The sequence below is a fragment of the Mastomys coucha genome, unplaced genomic scaffold (assembly GCF_008632895.1).
Source record: "Mastomys coucha isolate ucsf_1 unplaced genomic scaffold, UCSF_Mcou_1 pScaffold23, whole genome shotgun sequence".
Classification (NCBI taxonomy): domain Eukaryota; kingdom Metazoa; phylum Chordata; class Mammalia; order Rodentia; family Muridae; genus Mastomys; species Mastomys coucha.
The window spans coordinates 64,690,745-64,703,259 of record NW_022196906.1 but is presented as its reverse complement, the minus strand read 5'-3'; the positions used below and the strand labels follow the sequence as shown (position 1 = coordinate 64,703,259).

Here is a 12,515-nt window from a genome sequence, read left to right as displayed (position 1 = left end):
TTTCCTCCTTCCTCCACCAACTCCCCTTCCTCAGCCCACTTACCTCCCCCACCCCATTCCTCTCCCCTACCCACTCCCCCCCACTCCCCTTCTCTTTCTGTCCCTTGCTCTCCTTCATTGTGTGTGCACCAGAGGTTAAGCTCAGGTGTTACTCTCTGGAGCTATCTACTTTTTTTTTTTTAAAAAAAAAGATTTCTATTTATTTATTTTATGTATATGAGCACACTGTTGCTGGCACACCAGAAGAGGGCATCAGATCCCATTACAGGTAGTTGTGAGCCACCATGTGGTGCTGGGATCTGAACTCAGGACCTTCGGATGAGCAGCCAGTGCTCTTAAACTGCTGAGCCATCTCTCCAGCCCATCCACTTAAAAAAACAAAAACAAAAACAAAAAACCAAACAACAACAGCAACAACAACAACAACAAAAACCTTTGTGTGTGTGTGTGTGTGTGTATACACAACATTGTGGAATCAGTTCTCTCTTCCACTATGTGGGTTCTGAAGACTGAACTCAGATACTCAGATTTGCACAGTAAGTATTTTGCACGCCAGACCATCCTGGCCTAAAACTTGTGTGTGTGTAAAACGCGCATTTTTAGATACACAGCACACATGCATCATTGTGCCAGTGTGGAAGTCAGAGAACAACTACTGAGAGTTGGTTCTTTCCTGCCACCTTGTGGGATCCAGGGATTGAACTTGGGTTGTTGGGCCTGGATGCGTGTACCTCTATCCTCTAAGCCATCTCACCAGTCACTTGCTGGCCTTGAGCTTACCAACTAGGCTAGACTGGCAGCCAGTGATCTCGAGAGATCTGCCTGTCTCTGCCTCCCCAGTGCTCCCGAGAGCTCACCTTCTCACCTGGCTTTAAAAATATACATATTCTTATTATTTTTAATTACATGTAGGTGTGCACGTGAGTGTAAGTGCCTCCTGAGGCCAGAAGCATTGAATTCCTGGAGCTGGAGTTATATATAGGCTGTGGTGAGCTGCCTGACATGGATTCTTGAGACTGAACTCCAGTCCTCTGCAAGAGCAGTAAATACTCCTAACTACAGAGCCATCTCTTCAGCCCCACACCTGGAGTTTTTCCATGCATTCTGAGCATCAGACACAGTTCCACACGCTCTACTGCCTGAGCCTTCTCCACAGCCCAGGAGTGCAGCTTCTGAGGAGCCCTTGCATTTCCCAGTGTATTTTATAGTATGCGAGGCAGCTCTTTTGCAGGCTTTTAAACTTTAACGAGTGTGCGTCCTTTGCCTGGATAGGTGCGACGCCAGCATAGCCAGACTCTCCGCAGAGCATAAGACGACCTACGAGGGACTCCAGCACTTGAACAAGGAACAGCGAGCAGCCAAGCTTATCCTGGAAACAAAAATCAAAGACGCAGAAGGACAGGTATGGCTGGGTCAGGCACCCCCTAGAAGCCGGAGTTGGTTCTCAGCTCAGAATAGCACATGGGTGTAGCTTGGTGTTAGCAGCAGAGGCCAGCTGGGGTCCCTGGTGTGGCTTTATGCAAATCCTCATCTCTTTCTGTCTTCCTTCCCTCTGTCCCTTTGTGAGTCTGGAGGCCAGATCACAGAGAGCTGTTGGTCCAGTGCCAATTGAAAGGTCCTTTCTCCTTACTCATAAAACAATTCCCTTTCCCAGAACTTCTACATTACTCCTCCCAAACTACAGGCGAGTGACCCATTGTCGCTTTGCACGATGCTTATCCCAGTGTCTGATTCAGGAAATATGTTCTGTACTGACTGGGATTTGTTGCATGTGCTGATTCATCGAGTGACCTGAAGGTGGGACCCAATTAGGCCAAAGCTAGAGAGTCAGTTGGCAAAGGAACCTCAGGGTGTTTTACCTTGAACTCCATAGTTTACTTCACAAAGAGAAACTCAGCACTTCACTAGTTTGGAACAGTTTCTTTTAAGATCTTTATTACCTTTACGTGTGTGTGAGTGTATGTATGTGTGAGTGTATATATGTGTGAGTGTGTGTGAGAGTGTGTGTGTGTGCATGAGTGCAGGTGCTCCCAGAGGCCAGAGGACTTGGATTTCCTGCTGGAACTGGATTACAGGGGTTATACAGCCACCTGACATGTGGGTGAGAAGCAGGGGTGCAGATAAATGAGTTTGAACTCTGAGGAGTATGTGTTCTTAACTGCAGGGCCATCTCTCCAGCCCATACTTCATCCGATTTTTATAGTTTGGATTTTGTTACAAGCTCTTCCTTGTCATAACAGGTTCCTAGGACTTTCCCACAGTATCTGCCTAATTTACTATTCTTTACATATCTAGAGACTATTCTAGAAAAACAGGGGCATCTGGGTAATTTTCAGGATTAAGAAGACCCATTGACTTCAACTCTCTTCAGCAGGGATCCAAAGCTACTGGTAGAAACAAGGGTATTACAAAACTTTTAAAAAGGAAAGGCAGGCCTTCATCTTGTTTTTCTTTTAAAGTGAGCAGGGCCTGGCTTCATAGCATAGGTCTACAATCACAGATAGTGTGGAGGCTGAGGCAGGAGGATCCCATGCTCAAGTCTCATATGGTCTGAAGAGTGCGTTAGGCCAACCTGAGCAATCTACACATCTCAAAACAAAAAGTAAAGACAGGCGGCTCAGTTGGGTAGAGGTACTCGCCAAGCCTGATGACCCGAGTTCAGTCTCTGGAACCCACACAATGGAAGGAGAGAACTGACTCCCACAAGTTGTCCTCTGTTCTCCACACATGAGCTGTCATGTGTACACATCTACACTCATACACACAAAGGAAGAAAATAAATGTTAAAGAAAAGTTACAGACAAGGCTAAGGACGTAGTTTAGCGCTGGAGTGCTTGCCTAGTGTTTATGAAACTTGAGGTTCAGTCCCTTGTCTTTTGCTGATTTGTGGGTTCTCCTCTACCCCTGAGGTGAGGACAATACAGAAGTCGATCAAAAGAGACATGATGATGATGATGATGATCTACATCTTACAAATACCATGGATGTTAAGTCAGGAATGTTGAACAACACTTAACTTTTCAGAAAATGTGACCATTTCATATAGGACTAGTTAAACATTAAGCTTTAGTGAAAACAAAACCCAAATAAAAACAAAGGCCAGGAGTGGAGAGCAGAGAAAGGACCGGAAGGATGTAGCCCACAGAGAATCTTCTGAGGGGCTTCGCTTGCTGAGGAGGTGCATCTGGAACCTTGATTTGCTTGTAAGCCATAGAAATTCTGCCCTCCAGGACTGGCAGCCACGGTGCTGGCAGAAGTCCAAGGTACTGATGGCTACGTACCGAGACAGCTGGTAGAGCGACCAGCCCTGGGCAGGAGCTGGGCTTGCTCATTAGCTCTGAAGTTTAGACTCACTTCCTGATGAATATTTTGGCAGTGCCCCTTGTCTTGATTTTTGCTGGGTGTGTAAGAAAGAAAATAATGGCAGAGGTTGCGTAGACGGCATAAGAATTAAGTCTCCGTACATAGATGGTGTAAGGGTTAAAGCGCCCATGGGCACCAGCAGAAGAGCCTGGGTTTGCATCTGCAGCAACCATTGAAAAGCTAGACACTGTGGGGGCTGGAGAGATGACTCAGCACTGGCTTTTCCAGAGGACCTGAGTTCAGTTCCTGGCTCACAATCCTAACTACAGTCCTCAGGAATCTGATGCCCTCTTCTGACCTCTGCAGGCACAAGATACACACATGATGCACATACATACATTCAGGCAAACACTTGTGCACATAAAAGAAAATAATCCTAACTACAACAACAACAAAGCCAGGCATTGTGATCCACCCTGCGTTGAGTGGAGGAGAAGACAGGAAATCCTTAGATTTTATTAGCCAGCTCTTCTAGCCAATAGTGAGGGCCATGTTCAATGAGGGACCCTGTCCCAAAAAATAAAGTGGAGAGTGATTGAGGGGGATAACTCCTGTTAACCCCTGGCCTTCATATGTGCCCATGTGCACATGCAACTGCATACACACAGAGACACACATACACACACACACAGACACACTCACACAGACATATACAGACAAACACACAGACACACAAAGACACATACACAGGCATACACACAGAGAGACATAGACACACACAGAGACACAGACATTCACACAAATACACACACAGACACACAGATACACACAGAGGTATATACACAAACCTAAGCACACACACATACAGGCACACAGATACACACAGAGACACATACACAGATATACTCACACACACACAGATACACACAGATACACATGCAGACACAGAGACACTCACATACAGAGACACATACACAAATGCAGACACACACTCTCACAAACACAAAGACACATCAGTCACACAGATACACACTCACACAGAGAGACACATACAGACACACTCATACACAGAGACACATACACAGACACACTCACACAGATACACACACACAAGTAACACACACTCCATACACAATAACACACACACACACACACAACACACACAAATAGAAAGTGGGAAATGGAAGGGAACTCCTAAGTGGACTTAGCAAAGTGTCTCTTAATGCTACTGACCAGCATTGAGTGTATGAAATGTTTTCTGAGACAGCCCGTGAGGACGTGATGTGAGGCCTTTATAATTCAATCTTCTTTTCCAGATTTCTCAGCTTTTGAACAGAGTAGACTTGTCCATCTCAGAGCAGAGCACCAAACTGAAGATGTCCCACAGAGATAGCAACCACCAGCTCCAGCTCCTGGACACTAAGTAAGCCACCAGTTTGTAAAGGCTTTTGTCACGTTCTTTCTGAGACCATGAAATTCACTTTTTCTTCCTCTTGCTTTTATTTAAAAAAATATAATGTCTAAACGTTGCCTGTTTTAAATATTTATTTTTATTATGTCTGTGTGAATATGTGCACTGCACATGAGTGCAGTGCCTACAGAGGCCAGAAGAGGGTGTTGGATCCCCTGTAGCTGGAGTGAACAGCCAGCTAGGGGTGCTGGGAACTGAGTGCAAGTCCTCTGGAAGAGCAGCAAGCGCTCTTAGCTGCTGAGCCATCTCCCCTGCCCACCTCTCTGTTTTTATTTACCACACAGAGTGAAAATTATAGTGAAAGCCAAAAGAAACAGTCTCCATGTGGCACATAGTCACCTTTCCTTCATAATGATGGCTTCTAGGGGCTGGATGATGGTCCATCTTTTCATTCAACATGTCTTCAGTTCATTTGTTACATTATGGTGTGTATATGCCTATGTGTCTGTGTGGGGGTGGGTGAGTGTGCCCATGAATGCATGAATGTGTGGAGGTGACGACCAACACTGGGAGGGTTCCTCTACCTCTCCTCACCTTATTTTATTTTTTTTTGTTTTTTGTTTTTTGTTTCTGGTTTTTGGTTTTTCGAGACAGGGTTTCCCTGTATAGCTCTGGCTGTCCTAGAACTCACTCTGTAGACCAGGCTGGCCTCGAACTCAGAAATCCGCCTGCCTCTGCCTCCCAAGTGCTGGGATTAAAGGTGTGCACCACCACTGCCCGGCTTTATTTTATTTTTTTGAGGCAGAGTCTCTCACTGATTCTGATAGATTAACTGGCCAATCACTCTGTCTTTCTATCTTCTCAGTGCTGGGATTATAGATGGCAGCCATCTTGCCTAGCTTTTTACATAGGCTCTGGGCATCCAAACTCAGGTCCTCATGTTTGAGCAGCAAGCATTTTATCCACTGAGTCACTTTCCTGGCCGCTCGTATGTATTTGTGGAGCACTTGCCTAGAGACGCTGGATCTAGTAATGAAGAAAACAAAACAAAAACAAAACAAAATAGACCTTGCTCTTAGTCCTGAAGAGTCTACAGTTTAGGGAGCCGATAGCCAGGTGTTAGATAAGGGCTTCGGCAGAGTGCTCTGTGTTATTTGTTATTGATAGTGCTTCAAGGGATATAGCTATCCCTTGTGGCTATGTTAGGTGAAATAATGGTTCCCCTAAATCCTCCATGTGAATACATTTGTTAACTTTTAGGGATAAAAGGAACTTGTCAGGTGTGTTTCAGTGTCTTCAACTGGAAATATAGTCCAGGAGTAAAGTGCTTGGCTAGCATGACCAAGGTCATAGGTTCAATCCCCAGTATAAGAAAACATTTAAAGATTTAAAGAAAGCCTTTTAAAAGACCTCTTTCTGTGTACATGTGTGTGCTGAGGTCAGACTATAACCTTCAGTGCCAGTTCTCACCTCCCACTTTGTTTGAGAGGTGGTCTTTGGTTGTCCACCACTGTGTACTCCAGACTGGATGGCTTGAGAGCTTCCAGGGTTTCCTGTCTGCTTCCCATCTTACTGTAGGAGTGCTGGAATTATAGACCATCTGGCTTTACATGGGTCCTGGGGATCTGAACTCGGGTCCTTACCCTTGCACAGCAAAGGTTTTACTCACTGAGCCTTCTCCCCCAGCTCCCTAAAGAAGGTTCTAAAATGGGTAGGCCATTCAAGCGAGTGATGTAATCACTAGAGTCCTGTGAGAGGAAGGCACAGAATAGCATCCAGGCAATGCTTACTTCATGATGTGTGTGTGTGTGTGTGTGTGTGTGGCTGGGCTGTAGTTCCGTCTTCTAAGTCCTGGTGGTAGCTAGTGTCTCTATCTGTATGGATAGCTGTATTCGACTACAGCATGGTTCTATATTGGTGAGGTTAGTGTCCCAGGACAGACAGGGCAGCTCTGATGACTCAGTGCAGAGCCTCTCCAGCTCCAGTCCTTGCTTTTCTTGACTGCTACAGAGGGAAAACCCAGGGCAACAGCTGTGTTTTGAAGGATATAACCAGAACCTTGTCCATACTTTACGGACTGGCAATCATCTGCCTTCTCGGTGTGCTGCACTGTAACCGTTAACATTTCTCTTTGCTGTGACCTGACCAAAGCAACTCGAGTAATGAAGATGACAGTTTGGCTCACAGTTTGAGGGACTACCATCCACCATGGTGATGGACATGTGGTAGCAGGAGCATGGGATAACTAGTCAGAGGTTAAAAAGAAGAATGCTGGTACTCAGTCTGCTTCTTCCTTCCTCTTTTTTTTTTTTTTTTTTTTTTTATTCATGGGACCCCAGTCCATGAGGTGTTTTACACATTTAGAGTGGGTCTTCCCTCTTCATTCAGTCCCTCTGGAAACACCCTCACATAATGCTCCAAGGTACATCTCCTAGGTGATTCTGAATCAAGTCAAGATGACACAGAAGATTAACATCATATATACCTAGCTGCAAGAGAGGCTAGTAAATGTGGCCTCTAGTTAGGCAGCCATGTACTCCAGACATTTCAGTGACTCTAATGAGTGTTCTTTTTATTATTTAAATTGCACTTGTATGTCTATTACACCTCTATAGTAATATATATATATATTCTATAATTTCCTTATATAGTAATACAAATAAGAAAAAGATGATTAAGGGAAACAGCATTCATTAATAGTTATTTTAAGGATTCTGGAGGGGAGGGGACTAGAGGAATGGATTATTGTAATCATGCTTTCTTTTGAGACAAAGTCTCAAGTAGATCAAGCTACTATTAATTCACTATGGCCTTTAACTTCAAATCCTCCTTGCTCTGCCTTCCAAGTGCTGGCTGGGATTGCAGGCCTGCTCCATCATGCCTGGTTTATTTCCTGCTAGTTTGGATTAGGCTATGTCCATATGGAAAAAGAACAATAGAAAACAAGAGAAAGCAAACAAGCAAGCCAGTCTCTAGTCCTGGGAGATGCAAGAGGCAAGGTAGAAGAGTATATGAAAGGAGAGGATTCTGAAAAGGAGATGAAGGATGCTATGTCCTCTGAGCGATGAGTACCATGGACTCTTAGCATCTACTGTGTCACCTCAGTACCTGTGTTGCCCTTTCCTATGGGTAGGAGCATCATTAGGTGCTTTTCTGTTGCTTGCTCCCATCCGGCATCAACTTCATGTTGAATGTGATTCTACGAGAAGGTAAGTATGCCATTCCCATCAAATAGATGTTGTTTAATGTTACTTAAAACTGTTCAACATTCAACTTGTTTGCACACCTCTTCTTTCTTTTTTAACATTTTAGATTTAAAGGTACAGTTGAGGAGCTGAGCAACCAGATTTTATCTGCACGGAGTTGGCTGCAACAAGAACAGGAACGGATAGAGAAAGAGCTTTTACAGAAAATCGATCATCTTTCCTTGATTGTTAAGGAAAACAGTGTAGGTGTTGATGTTTTTCAATAATAGATATTCTGCTGCAATGTCTGACCAAACACCTAGGGACTTAGCATGCATTTATTTGATTCCTCCCGAAGCTGTTTGGTTATTCCTGACTCTGAGTAATTTCCATGTTCCTTCCCTTTTCCCTCCTCTCTTTTCCTTTTTCTTCCTTTCCTGTGTCCCCCTTCTCTTTCTCTTCTTTCCTTTGTTCTGGGCATCAAACTCAGGTTCTCATACCTGTTATCTCAGTTTCTTTTCCTGTTGCTATGAGAAAATACTCTCACAAAAGCAACTTAAGGAAGAAAAAGTTTATCATCACTCTTGAATGGTGCCTGAATGGCGCATGTCATCGTGGTGGGGAGTTAAGGCAGCAGGAGCGTAACACAACTGGTCATGACCTGTATCCATGAGCAGAGAGCGGTGAATACAGGCCACAGGTGCTCAGCTCTCTTCCCCACTTACACAGTTCAGGATCCCCATCAGGGAATGGTGCCACCCACAATGGTTGGGTCTGTCCACCTCAAGCAAATAAAAGTAATTCCCCACGGTCACGTCCAGAGGCCTGGCTCCCAGTTGATCCTAAATTTTGTTACAATGAACATTAACCATCATATCTGCTAATTTTGAAATTTGCCACCCAGCCATATCCCCCACTTCCTGTTCTTCATACTCGTCATAAAGACAGGAAATACTTTGTTTTATATTGGTTAACAAAAGACGAGCTAAAAATTTCAGTTAATGCTTTAAGTCACAACCTTAATGATCCCGATTGCCTATCACACATCTCTAAATAAAGCTACAATTACTTACTTGATCCTGTTTTTCTGTTTTTTTTTAATGACGTATTTATTTTTATTTCATATGCATTGCTGTTTTGTCTGCATGTGTGTCTTCTATTGTGACAGTGTTGGGTGTGGTGTTCTTTTGGAACTGGAGTTGCAGACAGTTGTGGGCTGCCTGCAATGTGGGTATTGGGAAGTGGATCCAGGTCTTGAGGAAGAGCCCCCAGTGCACGTAACCACTAAGCCATCTGATCTCTCTCTTTGTTTTTAATGTTGTGATCTAGTTTTTGCTTTCACCGATGTTGAGTGGCTCTCTGTCCCGCTAGGCCCTTTCCAGTGCACTGTAACAAGAGTGCACCTTCATACCAAGGCAACAGATCAGAATCCACCATTTCCTTTTCTGTCTACTTCTGTTTCCAACCGGCTCTCTCAAAGAGCTGATTTTTGCAGAACTATCAAAAAAATATCTTCAAGGAGCTTTGCATTTATCACACTTTAAACCTGCAGCCTTGGAAGCCAGTGCTAGGTAGGCAAATTGTGTTGGGTTCTCTTTTCTTGTCTGGCTTCAGCTTCCTCCCGTGGGATTTTGACGGAGCAGAAGTGGTTGATGTGGTTTGCCGGTCTGACTGCTTGGTCCTGATGCTGAGCCATTTGTTGAGTTGCAGGCTCTGCATCAATGCTATCACAAGAGTGTTGTCATGTTGCAAAAATCACACCTGATGAAAGGGTTGATGCTTATAGTTTTGACGACTAAAGCCTGTGGATGCAGAGTTTCACAAAGGGTAGGCATAGTGGACTGCACTGCTTTGAATCCCCTCCTCGGTTGTACTCTTCTCTGTGCCTTAACACACCTTGACATGTTTGTGGAGTTCTGAGTCTGTGACTGACCCTTTGATTTTCATATTGGCCTACTCTAATGGTAAACTCCGTCATAATGGTGGCTCCTCTCAGATGAAGGCGTCCGTCTCTCTCACTGAAACACATCCAGGTGTGCATTCTTGGGGCCCAGATGAGTCGAGAACTTGCCAGTCTTCAGTAACTCGGAATCCTTCTAGGTTAGATTTCCGCCATCCTCAGAGAGTAGCACTTGATCCCACGATTCAGGATGGTTGCTAGAGCTCCAGCCATTGACAGAATAGCAGAAACAGAAGGCAAGGGGAAAGAATTAAGGATATATAGCAAGTGTCCTTTAACTTTTTCTGCAAGCAGTTACATACACGTGTTCTTACACTTCATTGGTTAGATTACATGGCTACACCAAACTCAGGAGACAGAATAAAATGTGGACTTTTTTTACTCTGGGTGACCTTGGAGAATGGATAACAAGAAGTCACTGTGATTCTGGTCCCTGCAGATGATTAAGTGCTGATGTGAGACAAGGTGTGCACTCTTCTTTTGCAATAACCGAGTGTAATTCTTATCCCGGACCCCAGGGAGCCAGTGAAAGAGATGTGGAGAAGAAGCTCAGCCAGATGTCGGCAAGGCTTGACAAAATCGAAGAGAGTCAGAAGAAGAACGCGGAAGGACAGAGAAAGCCGGAAGAGGAGAAGGTGCACGGGCGGATCAGCAAACTGGAGCTACAGATGACGGAGGACATGAAGGAGATGAAAGCGGAGGTTAATGCTGGTAGGCCAGACCCCACGCAGCTCACATAGCTCATTTATCTAAAAAGCTATTCACTGAGATCTCCTCCAAAACTGAGTCTGAGCTGGCAAAAAAAAAAAAAAAAAATCAGCAAAATATTCCTAGTGGTTTTTCTAAATAGCTATGCAGAATTTAACAAATTCATTCGTTTATTTACTTATTGCAGTGGTGGGAATTGAACTCAGGACCTCACAGTTGCTAGGCAAGCACACTACCAGTGAACTATACTCCCAGCCCTAAGGTACTAGTTCAATTGCAAGTCTATGAAGTGCCTGTATGACACACAGCAAACACAGTGGTTAACCTGCACATGACTGACATTTTCTTATTTTCGCTAGTGCTACCTGCTGATCCTTCCTGTTCATGGCCAATATCAACGTACATGTGAGGCACTTTTAAGAGCTTCTTCTGCACCGCTGGCTATATGCATGCGGCACATGCGTGTAGAGTCAGTTCCGTGGGTCCCAGCAATAGGACATAAACCCTCAGGCTTGGTAGCAAGCGGCTTTTGCTCACTGAGCTGTCTCACCAGCTCCAATCAAAACTGGTTTTTTAATGAATAATCTTTATACTTTTTCATAAATTGTCATATAAAAATTTCTGAGAAGAAATAACATTACAAAAAAACCCTTAATTTTAAAAATCAGTAAAAACAAACAGAATAATTTGAAATAATTCTTTGGTAGAGATGGCTTCTTTTTTTAAAACCTTTTTTTTCATAGTCAAAATTTCATTTATAAGATTTGTTCCCATCCCTTTCCACATGCGACATGTATGAGTGTGCGTGTGTGTGTGAGTATATGTGAGTGTGCATGTGTGTGTGCATGTGTGTGAGTATGCATATATGAGTGTGTGTGAGTGTGCATGTTTGAGTATGTGTGTGTGAGTGTGCGTGTGAGTGTGCGTGTGTGAGTGTGTGTGCATGTATGTGTGAGTGTTTGTGTGCGTGTGTGAGTGTGCGTGTGTGTGTGTGTGTGTGTGTGTGTGTGTGTGTGCACGCGCGCAGGCATTTGTGAGCCACCTGATGTGGGACTCTGAACTGTAGTCCTCTGATAGAGCAGTAGAGTGTTCTCAGCCACTGTCCGAGTTAGGGTTACCACTGCTATGATGAAGCACCAGGATCCAAAACAACTTGGGGAGGAAAGAGTATATTTGGCTTATCTTTCCTCATCACTGTTCATTACAGAAGGAAGTCAGGGCAGGAACTCAAGCAGAGAAGGAACCTGGAGACAGGAGCTGATGCAGAGGCCATGGAGGGGTGCTGCTTAGTAGCTTGCTCTCCATGGCTTGCTTGGCCTGCTTTCTTATAAACCCAGGACCACCAGCCTAGGGAGAATACAACCCAGAATGGGCTGGACCTTCCCCATCAATCACTAATTAAGAAAACACCTATAGGCTTGCCTACAGCCCGATTTTATACAGGCATTTTCTCAACTGAGGGTCCCTCCTCTCTGCTGACTCTAGCTTATGTCAAGTTGACACAAAATTAGCCAGCACAACCACTGACATATCTCTCTGGTCCTCAGTTGTTTTTTAAATTAAAAATTATTTGTATATTTAAGGTTCATATTTTGATATATATAACAAAATGGTCACTATGTTCATGCAAATTAACCTACCCATCATCTCACATGGGGGGGTATATGTTTGTATATGTTGTGTGCATTGTGTGTGTGTGTGTGTGTGTGTGTGTATGTGGTGTGTATATGTATGGTATATGAGTGCTCATGTGTATCTTGAGTCAATTCTTTCATTGAAGACCCAAAGACAATATATTGGAGTTTCCCTTACCATGTGTATTAGATCTCATTTTATATATTTTGCTCTGTTTTTTGTTTTTGTTTTTCTAGCTCTCTCCGGCAGGATTTGGGTGTGAAGGGCTGTCTGTGGGACAGCCTTAGCTCCAGGGAGAGAATGAGTTTTTTTT

General features: G+C 44.1%; 1 protein-coding gene across 3 annotated transcripts in view; it reads left to right on the top strand.

Moving 5' to 3' along the window:
- The window catches only part of Fam81a (family with sequence similarity 81 member A), a 58,922-nt gene that overhangs the window by 43,376 nt on the left and 3,031 nt on the right, over window positions 1-12,515 (top strand). For all 3 annotated transcript variants that reach the window (XM_031344955.1, XM_031344956.1, XM_031344957.1), the window contains exons 5-8: window positions 1,273-1,402; window positions 4,620-4,726; window positions 8,027-8,162; window positions 10,378-10,570. In XM_031344955.1, the coding sequence (XP_031200815.1) occupies window positions 1,273-1,402; window positions 4,620-4,726; window positions 8,027-8,162; window positions 10,378-10,570 (566 nt within the window). The remainder of the gene's footprint in view (window positions 1-1,272; window positions 1,403-4,619; window positions 4,727-8,026; window positions 8,163-10,377; window positions 10,571-12,515) is intronic.